This window comes from Chiloscyllium punctatum, chromosome 17, assembly GCF_047496795.1.
Source record: "Chiloscyllium punctatum isolate Juve2018m chromosome 17, sChiPun1.3, whole genome shotgun sequence".
In the NCBI taxonomy this organism is placed as follows: domain Eukaryota; kingdom Metazoa; phylum Chordata; class Chondrichthyes; order Orectolobiformes; family Hemiscylliidae; genus Chiloscyllium; species Chiloscyllium punctatum.
In genome coordinates, this window is record NC_092755.1 from 68,046,710 (window position 1) to 68,068,112 (window position 21,403).

General features: G+C 38.6%; 1 protein-coding gene across 2 annotated transcripts in view; it reads right to left on the minus strand.

Moving 5' to 3' along the window:
• Positions 1-883: 883 nt before the first annotated feature.
• The window catches only part of fbxo21 (F-box protein 21), a 32,195-nt gene continuing 11,675 nt past the window's right edge, over positions 884-21,403 (minus strand). For both annotated transcript variants that reach the window (XM_072587353.1, XM_072587354.1), the window contains exons 8-12: positions 20,602-20,778; positions 16,943-17,075; positions 13,621-13,811; positions 2,283-2,440; positions 884-1,383 (exon numbers count right to left, since the gene is read on the minus strand). In XM_072587353.1, coding sequence (XP_072443454.1) covers positions 1,211-1,383; positions 2,283-2,440; positions 13,621-13,811; positions 16,943-17,075; positions 20,602-20,778 — 832 coding nt within the window. In that variant the 3' untranslated portion in view covers positions 884-1,210. The remainder of the gene's footprint in view (positions 1,384-2,282; positions 2,441-13,620; positions 13,812-16,942; positions 17,076-20,601; positions 20,779-21,403) is intronic.

Genomic DNA, 21,403 nt, shown 5'->3' on the forward strand with positions numbered 1-21,403 from the left:
AATTAAATACCTTGACATTGTCTTCCATAAATTAAAGCCATTCAAAAATATTAAATATGTAGCAGAACTACAGGATATATATACGCAGCCACATTGGCTACTGCTTTTCCTATTCATTTTATAATTATGCAAACCTTTAGTGGCCTGTAACCAATGCCAGTGCACCTAACTATACATCTGAACTTTCGTGCACTTGCACTGGCCATACATGGAGGAGAGGTTGAGCCTCAGCCTCTGCACACAACACTCTTCAATCAGTTGGTTATGCACAAATGCCAGTTTGAGTTTCAGGTAAAACACTACTCACATTTTGGAATCACTCTAGCTATAAGATGCTGTAATGTTAAACCATTTTTATGAAGTATGAGCAGAATATAAATTGGTGTTAACTAGTTTAGGAACCTCAACAAAGTTATTTTTTTGTCAAAAGAGTTTTTCTTTGTTAGCATAAGTGGTCATTCTATATTCTAAAATAACACTATACAAACACTGGCAGAGAAGCTGTGTGATGACACCTTTTCACTACTAAGCAAAACTTTAGTATCCCAAATTTCTGTTGGTAGACCATTTAAGGCCGTACATTGTCACAACAGCTTGGACCTCCCGAATGAACGGTTTCATCATTGTCACCACTCAAGTTCACATCTATATTTTGTTGACTGATATCCAGGAATAGCAGTTTCTAATCGAGAGAGTTAACTTCATTAAATCAGGTTTGAGATGATTTATCTCACTGGGACAGTTGACGTGGCACATTTTCTGGAAAATGTGCCAATAGTAGGAAAACTGAACTCTCACTGTATCAAATTAAAAGTCACTCCCTTTCAACATTTTACATATTAATTTTACACAATAGGTATGTACAAATAAAGTGACAAAATACCAGTTTTAGGAGTTCATTTTATGGCCTTACACATTTCTGTTTGAAATATTGTATTAGTGGAACAAGATTTGTATGATGTCTATGTAATAGGACACTGCAGTTTTACCACCAGAAAACCAAATGCCTCAGTAATGGCTATTATCAAATGACATATTTTGTCTTTCATCTTTACAAGTTCTTCCAAGAGGTACAGAAAATTATAACTGTATCATATATATAGTGTTAAAGGTGCCCTGAGATACAACATTTTTCAAACTGTATTGATGAGACCCATTGTCAATTAAGTACATGCGCATTGCAACATTTGACTCCTTCCTGAAAGGTGACTCAGGAATGACCATATACCTTCTCCACAAGTTGAGATGTCAGCACCATGTCATCTGGATACTGGTTCTGCAGTTCTTCATTTGCAATGTAGTGTGTGCCAGAAAATTCTGAGAAGTAGCGACCAACTTCTTCATGGCCTATTTCCAGTGGCGATGCATGACAAATCAGATTTTCTGAAAGATTAGTCAGGGCATTAGACTTTAAAACATCAACACGTGAAGACTTTCATTTGGATCACAGAATCCATATGGTGCAGAAAAAGTAGCCATTCAGCACCAACCCTCCAAAAGGCATCCCACCCAGACCCAGCTCCTTCACTCTATCCCTATTTACCATGATTAACCCAACCAGCCTGCATATCCCTGGACAATATGGACAAGTTAGCAACTGATGAAGGGTTTATGCCCAAAATGTCGATTCTCCTGCTTGTCCCCGGATGCTGCCTGACCTGCTTTTCCAGCGCCACCCATTTCAACAATTTAGCATGGCCAATTGACCTAATCTGCACATTTTTGGTCTGTGGGAAGAAACCAGAGAACCTAACGGAAACCCACACAGACACAAAGAGGACATGCAAACTCCAAACTGACAGTGGCCAAGACTGGAATCAAACCCAGGTCCCCTGGCTTTTCAGGCAGCGGTGCTAACCACTAAGCCAAACATCTAGAACTAATAGCAATTAATAATTTAATCCAGAATGAGTATCTTAAAAAAAGTCAGTCAGCACTTGAGAAGCTCAAGATAATTCACTAAATTTTTTACAGAAGACTCCACTGAGTCCATGTTGACTCCCCACAAAGCAAAGCAGTCTCGTCACTTCCATGACTCTGTTCAATTCAGCAGACATCTGATCTTTCCTACTGACCTGTGCTCAACATCCCTCCCTTTGCCCTAGCTCCAGCTGGAAATTTGACTTCAGGACAGTCCTAGAATTGTTTAGTTTTTGACTAGTTTCGTGTTTGACTACTCAAAAATCTCAGCTTGCTACAACATTTGGTATAGGCACCATGTTATCAATGGTAGTGATTTATTCTACCATTTAAACATATGTGCAGGTACACTGAACATCTACCTTGTGCAGCATATCTGCATGAGCCATCCTGGACAAGAACATTGTAGAATGGCTGGTCAGGTCCATGTGGTAGATTATGGACTCCCATAGTTCGCATCCAATCCAACCCCATTGTACACTTGGGATCCCATCCATATATCACACAGTCATAACCGTACCTAAAGAAAGATTCACAGATGAAGTAACATTCATTATGAACATTTTAGTTGACAGGCATCAAAAATCTAGGTTTGCATTGATTAATGACATAGATTTAACATTTATGTAAACCAAAAAAACAGCAGGCAGTGTGAAATGCACAGAGACAGTCTAAGATATATAGAACAGAAAATATCTAAGAAAACTGTGGCGATAGATGACAAGAGAAAGAAGAACACAGTCATTCAGACATGCACACAAACAAAAGGCAAAACAGAATGATAGAATTAGAAGAATCATAGATTGCTACAGCTGGTCGTATACCAAACATGGAACCAGAGGCGCAATTGGGATCCTGTAAAAGTTCCGACAAGCTGACTGTGGACAAAAATGTTTTATTCGTGGCAGGCAATTTCTCTATTCCACAGACTCCAACTTCCGAACAATTTTGACTTCCCGAGTAAATGTGTTCAACAAATCCTAGTCTAGTGCCTGAGCAACCATGCAATTGCACCCTCATAACCTCTCACCCCAAGTGATTACTCTCAAATCCAACATCCTTCCAACCCATCACTTTGACGCCCACTCCAAACAGCTTGCACCGCCTGACAATCACTTAGATTCGCTAATTCCCCATCCTAACCTTCAGCCTGGTAAAGCCGCAACTCCACACAAGCTGACATGACCAGCCCCCAAAGTGACCTGAATTGACTACCAAGCCACCACCCTAACCATCTACAACCTATCTCTCCTTTCTTACCACCTTACAGCTAGAGAATCACTCACTCTCTACCACACTGAAAAACTATGAGAATTTAAATTGATTTTCAGTGTTGGTGAAAAAGCACTCACCACAATATGGAAATTAATTCCTGCGAAAAATGGGGGCATGGTTTATCCTCTCCCTGAAGACTTAGCACTAAAAGGAATAAGCTTTATGAAAAACCACTCCACCGCTCCACATTACTACAGGTTGGACCTGGAAGTCCTGGCCAGAAACAAGCATTCAATCATCGCAAAAAGCAATAGAAACAGAGAAACAACCCAACAGTGAGTGTTGACTTTCAGAAGATTCAGGTTGTTTTAAGGTGGTACTGGAGACAGCGGTTTGAATAACTCAGAAGAAATGTAGACTTGTGTACCTTATTTGATTTATCTGGCATAAAGTTGCACCAGAGAATTAACTTCACAAATTAAGAAACTGCAGTGAATTAAACTACATTCAAAGAAATGAAAAACTCCAGAATGATGCATAAATTAATAATCCTAAATAAAATTGGTTCCTATTGCACATGCCAGTGTCATTCGGGTACAGGTTGCTTATACCTAATCAAACTACTGACGTCAACTAACATTTGCAGATCACAGCACCGGGCAGCACGGTGGCTCAGTGGTTAGCACTGCTGCCTCAGAGGAGCAGTGTGCCAGATTTGATTCCAGCCTCGGGTGATTGTGTGGAGTTTGCACATTCTCCCTGTGTCTGCATGGGTTTCCTCCAGGTGCTCCAGTTTCCTCCCACAGTCCAGAGATGTGCAGGTCAGATGAATTGGCCATGCTAAATTGCCCATAGCATTAGGTGCATTAGTCAGAGGGAAATGGGTCTGGGTGGGTTACTCTTTGGACGGTCAGTGTGGACTAGTTGGGCTGAAGGGCCTGTTTCCACACTGTAGATAATCTAATTAAATTAATAGCTTACTTGCTTACTTTTAAACCAGAGGAAGACAGGCTTAACAAATGCAATCCATGTACAGAAACCAAATGCCTCACAAATAAAGCAAACCAAACATGTCTCAATCACATATGCAAAAACTGTTCATGTATAGTTCACATATATGTGGTGCAATGATAAAATTCAACCCACTGTAGAGGAATAGAGATCACACATCTGTAATGTGGAAAGAATGTGCCAAATGTTACATTTTGTAGTACACATACCAGACCAGATAAACATTTGTTTTCCTCAAGGAATGAAGACTTAGATAATTTGTACACAGATTTCTAAGGATTAACTGTACAATTCAGGAATTTAAACAAACCTTCTGGCTAACTCAATATGATAGAATGCGATTTATAGACTGTTATTGGAGAATTTAAAAAAAATAAATTGCACCCTTTGGTGTAAAAGAAAATCAGTAGTTTTGTACCCTATAGTGTACTTGTGTAGTAGTATAGGAAAAGCTCTTTCAGTTTGAAAATTATTTAAAAACAAAACAAAATATATGTTTTTATACCATTGAGGAAATGTGTTACAATAGTACACTGCAACCTCAACTGCTAACTTATGAGAGAGCTTCTCTACTCAAAAAGTCCAATCCATTGTCACCAAGTCTCTTAGGGGAAACACTACATAGGAACACTCCCTTCACCATCCTGACTAGGAAATAAATCCCTGTTCCTTCACTGCCACTGGGTCAAGTCCTTGGGAGACTGCCTTCCTAACAATACTGGGTGTCCACATACCCCAAGCATTGCAGCAGCTCAACAAGGCTGCTCTTCACCATCTTTTCTGGGAAAGTTAGGCATGGGCAATATGGGTCAGCAATGTCCACATCCCATGAAGAAAATTTTTTTAAAAGTATACCTATCGATGATTATGCTGTGTTGTAAATTTGTTGTTAATAAATTGGGGTGGCAGATGTGAGGCTGCAACTGTTTCACACCTTAAAAGCTACGTCCTCTGGTTTTGGGCTCCCCCACCCCCGGGGAAAAGACCTTCTCTATTTATAATATCCATGCCCCTCATGATTTTATTCAGTAATTGTTAAACAGTGGTACATGAATTCAACAGACTACAGATACACAATCCTTTACCCAACTCCACATCCACTCAACCCATGTCATTCAGATGTGATGTGGCCCAGCACTGGCAGGCGTCAATTCTGTCTCAGCATTCGCACTACTCACGCGCACGTCTGCTATTAGGTAATTTTTTTTCATTGCACTGTGAAAATGTTATTTACTCAAAAATCTGAAAAATTTCAAATTCTAAGAAAACAACTGGCCCCAAGGATTTCGGATAAAGGATTGTGTACCTGTACTGATTAATGCAACAACTGGATTTCACACTGGAGAGGAGTAAGTTCTGCAGAAACATGAACTGGAACCAGTTCCTAAGTTTCAAATTACATCAAATTGCAAAATGAACTTAAACCATACCATACATGATATTCATTTCAGCATATCAGTGAACTGTCAACACACTTTCAGTTATCAAATAGCCAATGAACATACAGGCAAAATATCTGAGGATGAATGAAATATTTTACCATCTCCACCCAAGCTTCCCTCAGCAATTAAGAATGGACCTTGCTAACTTTTAAGCAATGCCAACCCTTTTAGCAGCTCCTTCTTGTATGCTTCTATCCTATTCAAGTTCTCTATTCTTCCATCCTGTCTTGTGATATTTAATTCCTCCTTGTTTGTGAACTTCAAAATAAAAAAATTAACTAGCAAATCAGATACAAAATTGGCTTGATGGTAGGAAGCAGAGCGAAATAGTGGAAGAATGCTTGTCAGACTGGAGGCCTGTGACTAGTGGAGTGCCTCAGGGGCCAGTGCTTGGCTATCTATATCAATGATTTGGATGAGAATGTACAAGGCATGATTAGAAAGTTTGCTGGACACTAAAATATGCAGTATGATGGACAGTGAGGAAGGTTATCAGAAATTGCAGCAGGACTTTGATCAGCAGGAGAAGTGGACTGAGAAATGGCAAATGGAGTTTAATATAGATAAGTGTGAGGGCTTGCATTTTGGAAAGTCAAATCAAGGTAGATGAATGGTGGGCCCTTAAGGAGTTTAAAGGCACAGAGGGACCAAGGAATTCAGATTCACAGTTCTTTGAAAGTGGAGTCACAGATAGACAGAGCAGTGAAGGCAGCACTTGGCACACTGGCCTTCATTAGTCAGGGCATTGAGCATATAAGTAATATTGCAGTTATACAGGACATTGGTGAGGTTACAACTGGAGTATTGTGTCTAGCTTTGGTCACCTTGCTTTGGAAGGATGCTATTAAATTGGAAATAATGCAGGAGAAATTTACAAGGAGTTGCCTGGACTCAATGGTCAGAGTTATAGGAGGGAGGTTAGACAAGCTAGGATCTTTTCCTTAGAGCATAGCAGACTGAGGGGGGATTTTAAAGAGGTGTATAAGATCATGAGAGGCATAGATAGGATGAATGCACTCTGTCTTTTTCCCAAGGTGAGGGACTCAAGGACTAGAGGGCATCAGTTTAAGTTTAAGAGGGGAAAGAATAAAAGGGAACCTGAGGGGCATCTTTTCTTTTTAAACAGAGAGTAGGAGGCATATGAAATGCGCTACCAGCAGAAGTAGCTAAGGCAGGTACATTAACAACATTTAAAAGGCATTTGGACAAATACATGGATAGGAAAGGATTAGAAGGATATGGGCCAAATGCAGGAAATGGGGTTAGCACGGACAGACAATTTGGTCAGCATGGGCCAAAGGGTCTATCACCGTGTAGTAGGACTTGAAGACTCTATAATCAGAAGTTTTCTGTTTAACGAAAGAAGGCCAGTCATGTTGTATTGCTTTTATGATTTTGATTCTTAATATCTTTCTAAGAACAATTATTGGATATTTACAAGTGGCTACCATTCTACAGAGACTTGCTTCAAACTTCAGCCTTTATGGACTTCAGAATATACCTGTTTAGTAACTGAAAAGTGAATGTAAGGAACAGTATTACACACTGCTTCATCTTAGCCATTAATTATCACAAATGATAATTCTGCTTCCAATCTATCCATGAGCTACAAAAATTAATTATATTATAATAAAAGTTTTTATCCGAAACAACATATTATTGTATTTCAGAAGAAAAAGGAGTGATTTACACTCTTTAAAAAAAACTGAAATGCAATGTGGAATGCAGCATAATAGAGGTGAGATGTTAGAAAACCAACGGATAATCAAGAACCACTGAAATACACATAAAGTAGACTGTTTATTCCAATTAGTCTGTCAACATTTATGTTCAACAAGGGCAAATAGTTTTATTCATACTTGGCCACTTTTCTCCAAAACCTTTATAGCCTTTTCCTCCAAAACAATTTAGAACACTGACATAATTTCTGCCTAAACTGTTGTACAGTCTCATAACTGTGAGAATCCCCAAATTACATTACTGCTCTGAATTTGGATTGCTAGTCAATTCCTAATCCATACACCTCAGCCGTTTTAAATATTAGATGGGTGGAGGGACAGGTAGTGTTGAGGCTGCAGAAGGACTTGAACAGGCTAGGAGAGTGGGTAAAGAAGTGGCCGATGGATTATAAATGTGGGAAAGTGTGAGGTTATGTACGTCGACATGAAGAGTAAAGACATAAACCAATTTCTAAATGGGGAAAGAATTTTGAAATCTGATGCACGAGAAACTTGGGAGTTTTAGTTCAAGATTCTCTTAAGGTTAACATGCAGTTCAACTGGCAGTTAGGAAGGCAAATGCAATGTTAATATTCATTTCAAGGAGGTTAGAATACAACAGCAGAGATGTACAGCTGAGGCTGTATAAGGCTCTGGCATTTGAGAAAATGGGAGCAATTTTGGGCCCCATATGTTGGCGATGGAGAGGTCCAGAGAAGGTTTACAAGAATGATTCTGGGGATGAAGGGCTTGTCATATGAGGAGTGCTTGAGGACTCTGGGTCTGTACTAGATGGAGTTCAGAAGTATAAGGGAGGGGATTTGATTAAAACTTACAGAATACGGAGAGGCCTGGTTCGATTGCATACGAAGAAGATATTTCCACATTGAGACACTTGGGCCCAAGGGCAGAGCCTTACAGTATGAGCCCTACAGGATGAACCTTTAGAACGGAGGTGAGGGAGAATTTCTTCAGACACAGGGTGGTTAATCTGTGGAACTCATTTCAGAAGAGGGTTGTAGAGGTCAAGTCATTTAGTGTATTTAAGACAGAGATAGATAGGTTCTTGATTGATAAGGGGACTCGAGTTATGGGGAGAAGGCAGGAGAATGGGACTGAGAAACATATCAGCCATGTTCAGGTGGCCGAGCAGACTTAATGGGCTGAATGGCCTAACTCTGCTCATTTTTCTTGTATTTTATGGTCGATTTAAATTTATTTACATTTTCTACATATATGCTTGAAACTATATTGCCGTTTCTTCAATGCCACTAGGTAACAATCCTGAAAATCCCCGTCCCAGCAGCACACAAATGTACCTAACCCTTAGAATGCACTAATTCAAGGAAGTACGTTTCAAGGACTAAGGATGGGTAATTAATTGTGATCGAGTCAACCATAGCCACGTAAGGTGGGTTAAATTTTTAAAAATTCAAATACTGAAGTGCTGTGCTGAGACTGGTCCTTCTTTATCTTAAAAAAATCTGTGGCCCTCCCACTCTAGTTTCTCCCACAAGAGGAAACATCCTTTCACATTCCACTCTGTCAAGTCTTCTCAGGATCTGCTCTGAAGAGGGGTGACAAGACTAGAAATATTAACGCTGATTTCTCTTCACAGATGCTGCCAGATCTCAGAGTCATAGAGATGTACAGCACAGAAGCAGACACTTCGATCCAACCTGTCCATGCCGACCAGATATCCTAACCCAATCTAGTCCCACCTGCCAGCACCTGGCCCATATCCCTCCAAACCCTTCCTATTCAAATACCCATCCAAATGCCTCTTAAATGTTGCAATTGTACCAGCCTCCACCACTTCCTCTGGCAGCTCATTCCACACACGCACCACCCTCTGTGTGAAAACATTGTCCCTTAGGTCTCCTTTATGTCTTTCCCCTCTCACCCTAAACGCATGCCCTCTAGTTCTGGACTCCCCAACCCCAGGGAAAAGACTTTGCCTAGTTACCCTATTCATGCCCCTCATAATTTTGTAAACCTCTATAAAGTCACCCCTCAGCCTCCAACGCTCCAAGGAAAACAGCCCCAGCCTGTTCAGCCTCTCCCTATAGCTCAAATCCTCCAACCCTGGCAACATCCTTGTAAAGATCAAAAGATGTGCAGGTCAGGTGAACTGGTGATGCTAAATTGCCCCGAAGTGTCAGGTCAATTAGTCAGAGGGAAATCGGTCTGGGTGGGTTACTCTTCGGAGTGTCAGTGTGGACTGGATGGGACGAAGGGCCTGTTTCCACACTGTAGGGAATCTATTCTAATCTAATTTAAACCTTTTCTGAAGTCTTTCAAGTTTCACAACATCTTTCCGATAGGAAGGAGACCAGAATTGCACGCAATATTCCAACAGTGGCCTACCAATGTCCTGTATAGTCGCAGCATAAACTCCCTGTATTCAATACTCTGACCAATAAAAGAAAGCATACCAAATGCCTTCTTCACTATCCTATCTACCTGCAACTCCACTTTCAATGAGCTATGAACCTGCATTCCAAGGTGTCTTTGTTCAGCAACACTCCCTAGGACCTTACCATTAAGTGTGTAAGTCCTGCTAAGATTTGCTTTCCCAAAATGCAGCACTTCACATTTATCTGAATTAAACTCCATCTGCCACTTCTCAGCCCATTGGCCCATCTGATCAAGATCCCGCTGTAATCTGAGGTAACCGTCTTCGCTAGCCACTACTCCTCCTAATTTTGGTGTTATCTGCAATCTACTAACTGTACCTCTTATGCTCGCATCCAAATCATTTATGTAAATCACAAAAAGTAGAGGGCCCAGCACCAATCCTTGTGGCACTCCATTGGGGACAGGCCTCCAGTCTGAAAAACAACCCTCCACCACCACCCTCTGTCTTCTACCTTTGAGCCAGTTCTGTATCCAAATGGCTAGTTCTCCCTGTATTCCATGAGATCTAACCTTACTAATCAGTCTCCCATGGGGAACCTTATCAAATACCTTACTGAAATCCATATAGATCACATCTACTGCTCTGCCCTCATCAGTCTTCTTTTTTACTTCTTGAAAAAAGTCAAACAAGTTTGCGAGACATGATTTCCCATGCACAAAGTCATGTTGACTATCCGTAATCAGTCTTTGCCTTTCCAAGTACATGTACATCCTGTCCCTCAGGATTCCCTCCAACAACTTGCCCACCACCGAGGTCAGGCTCACTGGTCTGTAGTTCCCTGGCTTATCCTTACCACACTTCTTAAACATTGGCACCACTTTAGCCAACCTCTAGTCTTCCGGCACCTCACTTGTGACTATCGCTGATACAAATATCTCAGCAGGAGGCCCAGGAATCACCCTTCTAGCTTCCCACAGAGTTCTCAGGTACATCTGATCAGGTCCTGGGGATTTATTCACCTTTATGCATTTCAAGACATCCAGCACTTCCTCCTCTATAATATGGACATTTTGCAAGGTGTCACCATCTATTTCAGATAGCATTTATGGCAGATATTATCCGAGGTAACCCTTAAACATTCTTTAAACCCCCACATCTGACAAGAAGTACATATCACTCTACTAAAGGCCAGTTTTGCTCCTTCACAATCTACAGACCCAGAAAGTAACACTGTTTTATTCCTCTACAAACACTGCCTCATGTTAAATGAATAGTTATGGCTTATTTTTTAAGTTTAATCAAGAGACATATCTCCAAAAACATATAATCAAGAAAGAACCCACTCTACAGAGTACTGCAGACTTTCTGTAAGCCACACTTAATACAATGATTAACTTAGCTGATTCTGTGCTGTGAACTTTGCCCAACAGTTCCTTCAAGATCAGTTGTGAATTTCACCATTTGTTAATTTTCCCACATGCACTCCGGTGTCCAGCAATACATGAATTCAAACAGCAAAGGCAGTATCTGTGCAGGTTCTCTCTCTCTCTCTCTCCCCTACATTGACTTCACCATGTACTTCCTTTGTCTGTTCTTCTCCCTTTTAAAACTGTTGTTTTGACTTTTTATTCCAAACTGCTGAGATTTTCCAGCTACTTTTGTTTTGGCACTCCTCGGGATCGTCTATGTTTTATTAAGATCACCTCTCATCTTTCTAAACTCCAATAGATACAGGTTTAACTTGTTCAACTTGTCTTCATAAGAAAAGGCGTCTATTAAGTGAGGCTTCCATTATCTTTTTCTAACACATTTACATTCTTTCTTAAATAAGACGACCACAACTGTACGGAGTCCTCCTGATGTAACCTCACCAACATTCTATATAACTGGAGGAATACATCCTGACTTTTATATTCCATTTCCTATGCATTAAACAACAATATTCTGTTTGCTTTCCTCATCACCTGTTCTCACTGCATACTTACGCTTTGTGGCTCAAGTACCAGTACTCCTGTACCTCAGATATCGGAACTTATCTACATTTAAATAATATACTGCTTTTCTATTCTTCCTGTCAAAGTAGGCAAGTTCACATTTTCCTACATTATAAATTATTCCACTATTCATTTTACATTATTCCATCAACCAAATTTCTGCCCACTCGCTACTTTACCTCTAACCTTTTGCAAACTAGTGGAGTTTTCTTCAAAACTTCCTTTCCTGCCCATCTTGAAATCTTCAGCAAATCTAGGAACCACACACTTGATCCCTTCATCCAAGATATTGAGATAGATTATAAATAGCAGGGGCCCCAACACTGATCCTTGTGGCACACCACTCATATCCTACCAGCACAAACATTACCCCTCAGCGTCCACCCTGTGCTTCCTATCAGCGAATCAATCCTTGACCATTCTTCAATAACGTCAAGACAAAATCTGTAGCATGACCTAACTGAGCTATCAAATGGATTGTTAATTATTTACTTTTGAAAAACACTTACTTTTGCAGCTGAAAAGAGGCTGTAATTGACACTGGGGGTGGGGGGGTGGGAGGGCGGGGGGAGAAGAGATTTTGACCAGCTCTTCCATGCCTTGTCCTCTCCTTCAGCTGGGATCATATGGGAGGGATAACAGAGGTTAAGAATAATAGAAACACAAATAGTTGTGGTTCTACTGCATTTCCAGAATGATTAGCTATAACTGTAATTTAACATAAAATACATCCGAGAGCTAAAGCAAAAGAACATGTTATCACAACAGAAATAATCATTTCAATAATATAAATCACTAATAAACAAACTTTTTTTTAATATTATGAGAAATGATTCAAGTATAAACTAGATAGCTTCCAGTGGTGTTAAAATACTTAGCTTACACTAGCAAAATACAATATTAAGATATTCTTTCATTGTTATAATGAGTCACAAATAGCATTTATTTTGCGTACAGCATGGCAAAATGTGAAAAAAGGGAAGTATCACCAGCATTAACAGCTCTTAATTTCATTAATATCCAAGTCAAAAAAGTCTACGCATTCTAGGTTGGCAACATATAAAAGTAAATCACCATAGTCCCGGAGGATCATAGGACTGCTAATTAGAGAGAGATGACTGCTGGTAGTTTAACCCAAATATCACAGCTCCTCAGAGGCAAGGTTAAGAAGGTGGGACCTTCATAGTAACATCAGTCAGTGCAGGAATTGAATTCACAGTGTCGAACAGCAATTTCTAACATATAATTACAGCAATAATAATACTAATTGGAAACAGCTAATTTAAGCAACGAGTTGGAAAACCTACACCTCAAACTAATCTCAAACTCTTTGTTGCAAATAGATTTCTGTTTGACTGCATAACAATATTTCCAGTTAATTCAGTAATACTTGGAACATTTCTAAGAATCTGATAAAGAACTGTGGAAACGTGAGTAGAAAGCTCAAAGTTCTGCAGATGCTAGAAATCTGAAATATCAGCAGAAAATGCTGGAAATACAGAGGAGGTCAGGCAGTGACCATGAAGCAAGAAAGAGGCTGTAGTCTTCCTACTGACATATGAGTGTTTCCAGCACTTCCTTTTTTGCAGTTAATAAGGGAGTGCTATTTTTGGTGCATCCTGATATGGAGATGGGAAACAGCCTACAAAATTAAGTTAATTTATAACCATCAATCCAATCCTTTTACAATCTCATTCAAATCCAAAAGACAGAAAATCAAAAACAAGCTTCCGCAATTCTGAAATGGGATTACCCATGTAGTAGAAATAAATCAGATTTTTTGCTTAGAAAACTGGGATGATAGAATAAAGGAAAGTCTTGTCTCTGTAGGAGTTTTATCATTATAAGGAATTTGCTTCACTAAGATTGAGAAAGTGTCCTCTTAGGTTACATTAACAACCTCATGTTAATTGCATTTAAGGCTATCTGAAATATAACAGGATGCGGTGAACCAAAATTACCTTTTGTGTTTCATTATAAGTCCCACCGAAAACTGTATTTTTCTGTGCTTTTCATCTGTATGGCGTTTTACTTGAACCGGAGTTGTTTGGTTTTTGCGTGCAATCTGCTCCAAGGTGAGCTGGACTAAGTGTCCCACCACACCATGCTGCAAGGGATCTACCTCCTGTATGTGTTGAAGAATGTCCAGCACCTATGAAAAAGAAAGCACTGGAACAGAATCAAATGATAAACACAAAAACCATGACAAAAATATGAAACTTATAATGCTAAAAGATGAGCCACTGCAGATAACAAAAATTAATTGGAAAATTCAAATAACTTATGGGAAAACATAATCTAAAATCATTGACAAATTTCAAACAACAGATGTTTTATATGCATTGGCTTAAGACAAAGACAGTCCGTCACAAAGCTCATCCATCTAGAATGTCAACCAAAACAGAGATTGCTGGAGAAGCTCAGCAGCAGGTCTTAACCCTATCACAGAAGGTAGTCACTGAACTTGAAACATTAACTCTACTTTCTTTTCACAGATATACTGTTGCCAGACATACTGTGTTTCTCCAGCAATTTCAGTTTTTATTTCAGATCTTCAGCATCTGAAGTTTTTTGTTTTATCTATCTAGAACTTCCTCTAATTCAGGACCACTGACTCTAATCTTGTAGCATGCTTCCTTTCTGCCCCATAATCTCAAGTTTCTTTCAAACGATCAATGCACAAAGCTCAGGATGCTTTGTGAAAGAAATGAGTTCTAAATAATGGGGAGTTCTTTACCAACATTCACAGAAGCTGAACAAGAGCTCCCTCTCTGGGACTGAATGAGAATTTATATATCTAACCTACATAAGGCAGTTTCCTTGGCTTTGTGAATATTGGGTTTTAAAAATCCCGATTCACCAAAAGCATTTTCTTTTCCCAATCTTACTGCTGTCTCACGATGGCACGCACTGATCTCACTACCAAAACAAAGCAAGGCAAGCAGCAAGTGCCAATGCTGTGTCTTTGGCAGAGTCAGTGAGAGAAGCAGCAAATTATTTTCTTTTCCTTGCTTTTTGATGGTGGACCATTTCTTTGGAGCGCTTTAGCTTTGTGCAACAATAGTAGATGGCTGTTCCATGTCTCTCTGCTTCTGTACAATGACGGGCCTTGGAATCCCAGTTATTAGTTAGTCTTCCTATGAACATCATGATTCAGTCAGAAAACTGCAGATTTAATCTCACACATAATGTCAGATTTTTTTTTCTTTCCAAGACATTTATAATCCCTTCCAAGATTTGACTTTGGAAACTATAATCACATTTTCCCTCTTTTATTCAGTGACGACACAAACGTGCTAGCAAGTAAAACTTAGAAACACAGTTTATTGTTGAAATTACACTTGCTCCAAGTGAAAGTACTGAAATTAAATGGGAATTTAGACTGGAAAACTGTTCTGTGAACAGAGTTGAACACCTGTGTATATGTGCACATGTTAAGAGGTGCTCTTAGAATTTTTGCAGTTGATTTGGTGCTCATGATCTCAGTTAGTTCAAGGTTGTTGAGAAAATACATTTTGGAAAAAATAGGACCACCTACAGAAGAGAAATATGATGTCAGACCCCAAAGGTGACCAAAATTTACACATTGCACTACTTCTGGTTCACTAATTTGTAAAAGTATTTTATTTTTCTTTATTGAATGGCTTTAATGTACCTTTAAAAAGTATTTGTAGTATCAAACAGCACGAAAGACCATTCAATTCATCATGGTTCTGGTCAGCACTCTGAAACATCCATTAATTCATTCAACTCTCTTGCTCTTTCTCAAAAAGCTCTGTACATTTTTCCTTTTAAGTAGATGTTCTGTGCCTTACTAAACGTGAACTGATGTCCATAAAATTAAAGTACAAGTAGTGTTGTGAACAGATTTCAACATTTAAAAATATGTAGATTCCAGGAAACGATCAATAATGTTTGCACTTCACAAGCGTACTAAAACATGAGTACTTCAGCACCATTGACAAAATACTCCTTTCTATCTTACAATCACGATCGTAATCAGCCTTCAATTTTCCACTTAAATTCACTGAAACTCAGAAGACAACCCAAAAGGGAAAAGCTTCTTTTCTTCAAAGAAAGTTTTATTTTATTGCTTCCTTTTTTAATGCTTTCACTCCCACGCCCCCTCTTAATTTCTCTGAGTTAAGGTATAGATGTGTTGACATGTTATTGAACCACAAAGTGTCACGTTAGTCTCACCTGATATTTTCATACAAGCATCATCGAGATGATGTCACGCAATTTCGTCAAAAGCAAAGCCATGACTAACTTTTCCCTTCCTAGTCACAGGAGTTGAGTCCAACAGTAATGCCCCAAACACTGTCCCAGCTGAGATGCTGTGATTGATCCAAGAACATCCCTGTCTATAGATTAAATTACTTAAATAGAATCCTCTCTGCTCTATTTGGCGTTGCATAAACTTGCTTTCAAACAAAAAAATTGTGTTGGAGGGAATATATTTTATGAAACTATATATTTCATTCACACCTCATATGTCTGATTAGTGCACTAGACATCTCTCTTGTATTCCATGGAGTCAGTTAACATGCAGTACCGAGGAGATGTGGAACACACAGTGTTGCTTCTGACCATGGGAAAGAACCAATTCATTCAACATCTCTGCCCAAATGTTCGTTTACAGCAGAAATTCAGCATATGAGAAAAATCATATCTTCCAGGCCTGGTGGGATTTTGACTTTCCCAAAGAATCTCATTCCTATCGGATCTTTAACTCAGGGAGCCAGATGGTGAAGAATTGAAATGGAGTCTAATGTTTACACACTTAAGCTTTTTTGACATTACAGTATGCACCTCCATACTGAACAATCACGGTTTCAATCTACTACATTTAAAGGAGCAAAAATGAATGATATTTAATGTCCACCACCTGAACACAATTAAACACTTAATTAAAATACAATTAACAGTATTCTTCATGTTAATTACCAAACAGCATTTCTCCACAGTTGTATTAATTTTGTCTCGACTGTGAAGAACAATTTGCATTCAATGACCGAAAGCAGATTGACATTCATTATAAATTGTGTTTATAGCTTGCCATATCTGACCAGGAACACATCAACAAGGAGGAGGATGTCCAGTTCAATTTCCATTTCTATTAATATTTACAATTTCCAGACTCTTAATGGCGGAAAGCACAAGGCTATTGTGTTTTCTTCTCTTAATTATGCTGCATGACCACTCACTGAAGAACATGCATTCTTCAAGTCCATGGTAAACAACCAGTAAGTTGTCACAGAAAGTCCAAGTTTCACAAATTACCTTTTCTGGATTGATTCCTAAATGGAAGTAAAGTCTAGCCTGAAGCATCAGGTATCGAACATCATCAGGAGACAAGGTGAGATACAAATCAAGAGCATTTCGTAGTAATTGGTAAGATTGATCACTTCCCTCTCTGTAAACAACAATAAAATTATTTTAGGGCAATGTGTAAATGAACGTTTGCAGGCAAGTGTTTTTTCAAAGTTTTACAACCAAGTGTTCCACCTTGTAATGCAGTTATTAACCCTAGATAGTAACAGCTTAGAAGTTGCACTTGTATGAGACTTTTCAGATATGCAGATGTCCCAAGCACATCATAGGCAGTTACTTACATCCTGAAATACAGTTACTGTTACAGTGCTGGCAAACATGGCAGCTAAAGTGCACACAGCAGACAAATGCTCTCACAATCTGTTTTGGCAAAGTTGGGTGAGGGAGAAATGCTGGTCACAATACCCAAAGAACTTGTTGGTCTTATTCAAACATTGCCATGGGATCTTCTGTTTTCACTTACTCAGGAAAATGGGGCCTTAGTATAATGCTTCATTTAACAGACTTTACGAGACTGATGGCTGCAAAATATCTGCAAGTGGTCTTTGGTCCTCTAACAGTAAGTGACTTTCCAGCCTCCTCATTGGCAACTTGACTTCAACTCAGACCTATCATTTTCAAAGATCAAAATGGGAGAAGGCTTCCCACAAAATACTGCATGATTTTCAAAACAGCCAACATACGTTCGTTATTAGCCGTGCTGGCAACGAAATCCCCGTGATTCCAACAAAAGTGCTTAAACACACTGGGACTGCTATAGAGTAATAGAATATGCATATTTCAATGAGGAGCAGGAGTAGGACACGCGGTGCCTCAAGCCTGCCACACCATTCAATACCATCACAGTTGATATGATTACTCCACATTCCTCAACCACCCCAACAAATTGGTCACTATGTTGCTTATAATATCTATTATTGTCTTAAAAATATTCAAACAATCATTTTCCACTATCTTTTGAAGGGGGTTTCAAACTCTACAACCTTCTATGAGAAATAATTTCTCTTCATCTCTGCTTTAAATAGGTAACCCCTCATTTTGAACAATGACTCCTAATTCTAGATTCTACCATAAGATGAAACATCCTCTCTACATATACCATTGTCAGGACTCCTAAGGATCTTATATTATTCAATTAAATCACATCTTACTCTTCAAAACTCCAGCAGATATAAGCTTAACATGTTCAACCTTTCCTCATAACACAACTTCACCATTTCATACATTAGTCTAGTCAACCTCCTCTGAATTGCCTCCAAAACACTGACATCTTTCTAGAATAAGGAGACCAATAGTACACACTTCAGGTCATTTTGCTATAATGTGCATTTTGTTAATGCGAATTGGCTATAATGTGATTGATGAATTGTGGACAGTGTTTGGATAACGCAAACATGCTGCTGAACAGGTTCAGTGATTTTCAATCAGTCTTCTGTAGTGCAATTGTCTATAGAGGTTGCAGAACAACTCAACTGTCGTGTTATAGCAGGACAGCCTGTATTCCAAATGTCGTCTCACCCATGCTCTGTATAACTGAAGCATAACATCTCTATATTTGCATTCACTTCTCCTCAAAATAAACAATAAAATTCTATTTGCTTTCCTAATTACTTGATACACTTGGATAATCTTTGCAATGGATGTACGGGGACACAAAATTCTTCTGCGTGAGTACTGCAAACTCTCACCACTTAAATAATATGCTCCTCTTTCATTCTCTGCCATTGGACAATTTCACATTTTCCCTATAATCTACTCCATTTGCCAAGTGTTTTCCCACACAAACTATATTCTTTTGTACCCTTCTGTTTTCAAAATGTACTTCCCTATTTCTGTGTCATCAGCTAAATTAGCAATTATAGCTTCAATCCCTTCATTGAAGTAATTTACATAAATCGTAAAATGTTGAGGCTCCAGCATTGATCACTGTGGCACGCCACTTGTGATTTTGATATTTTCTAGATGGTAAGATGTAACATGACACCAAGTTATAGTCCAACAGATTTATTTGAATTCACAAGCTTTCCTAGAGCTACTCCTTTGTCAGGCAACTTCACTTGAAGGAACAGCACTCCAAAAGCTTGTGATTTCAAATAAACCTGTTGAACTATAAACTAGTGTTGTGTTATCTCTGACTTTGTCCACCCTAGGCCAACACCAGTACCTCCACGTCACATCTAGAAAATGACACATTTTGCTTACTTGGTTGTCTATTAATAGACAATCTTCTCTCCATGCAAAATGTTACATCCTATACGAATGAGCTTTTATTTTCTGCTTTAACCTTTGATAAGACACCTTGTCAAATGTCTTCTTGAAATCAGAGTACATCCACTTTATCCACAGCATGTTACTTCTTCAAAAAACTGTAATAAATCGGTTCAACATAAGAACAGCAGAAGGCCTATCAGCCCATCAGACCTGTTTTACCATTCAATTGGCTAGTAAACCACTTATCCATAATATTATCATATCCTTTAACATCATTAGTCTCCAGAAGTCTGTTAATTTTTGTCTTCAATATGCTCAATGATTGAGCTTCTACAACAGTCTCGGGTAGAGAATTCCAAAGAATCGGCATCCTGAATTAAGAAATTCTTCCTCATCTCGGTCTTGAATGGCTTACTCTTTATCTTAAGACTAACTTCCCTGGTTTTAGACTCATTGACCAAGAAAAACATCTACTCCAACTTCATTCTGTCATATTGTGTAAGTAGTTTGTAAATTTCAACGAGGTCACTTTTCAAAAATTTATTTTTCGAAACTTTAGGGAACACAGATCTAGTTTCCTTAATCTTTCATGAAACAATCCACAACCTGGGAATTAATCTGGCAAACTTTCATTATACTCCCTCTAAAGCAAGTATAGGCTTAAAAAAAAACCAAAGCTCTTTAAGTTATAGCAAGACATCCCCTTAAGATGAAGGCCAATGCATCATTTGCCTTCCTAATTGCTTACTACATCTGCATATTAATTATAATGACTTAGGAACATGGAACTACAAACAATGATTACAGAAGAAAACTATTGCTAATGAAATTTGACATAATACTCCCTGTAGTGATCATAGTATAGTTTCACAAAGTGTAAGGAGATTGAAGTAGTTTCAACTCCAACGGACTGACTAAATTTCTCTGAAGGCCAACATGTTCAACATTTCCCCAATTGTTTAAGAAGCTCATTTTGGAGTCTAATGTCATAACTTACAAATTGTCAAATCTTTAAGTACACTGCATATTTGGCTGTTCAAGCCAATCATAAAAGATCATCGTTTTTACCTTATTTTATCTTTGGATGCCATGTCTGTTTGTTTCGACCATATAGTTTTCTATCCAATAAGTCTGCACAACAAATACCTCAACAGTCAGAATGGGAAATCCTCCTTTTCAAACACTACTCACTGGTATTATTAGCCATGACAAATGAGGAACACAGCATAAACACAGCACCCAATTTCCTTACTGCGTGGTCTCCAGTATGGATACCCTTAAGTGTTTCATTTCAAATGAGGAACACAGTAAATACAGCTTTGAATGACTAGCACTCAATTATATGGAATCACTGCTCCAAAATCAATACAAGCTCAGTGTAGGGGTATACATCTTACCTCTTCCCCAAATGAAACAGGTTTGTTACCATGCGGAACAACACATCCTTAGGGGTCACCGAATTGTAAAACTTAGATGTTACTTGCTGACCAATCAGATGCTCACATTCCTTTGCAGTTTGTGGTTTTCCATTGTTAAAGGCGTCAATGTAGACATAATCTAAAATATCAGTACTCCTAGGAAGCAAAAGGTAGAATAAAATATTTAATTACAAACAACATTATACAGAAAGCCATAGATTTCATGCAACTGAAAACAGCTAATAATGGAAAGAAATTAATCAAATATAGAAAAGCCAAAAATAACCGTCTAATTTTTTGAAGGAACCCTTATCTATTACACAACCTATAAAATAAATTTACTTGGAAAAGCTTTCTTAAGAACCTGTATTACAAAAGTTAATACTGCAATACCTCACAAGTGTTGATATAATCAGTTCAGTATTGAGAATGTACTCAGCATGCCTGACCATTCTGTGAAAGACATTATTCATTCCACAAATTTAAAAAGGTGCAAGTTGTTGAAATTTCCCATGTTTGTCAACAAAAAGCCAATCTATCAAGATTTCTTTTGATTTAAGGGTAAAATCGTCCTTCAGATTATTTATGAGGAAGCTCTGCATTGTAAAGTACATTATGAAATCGAATACATCCACAAATCAAATGAGCGATTTGTGTCACATAATTTCTTACCATTCATTTCAGTTTAGAAACCAGCAAACTTTCTCGATTTATGAAGTGACCGTTACAAATTATGGTGGTGAAGTATCACATTGCACACCGCATCCGGAAAAGTTTTCAG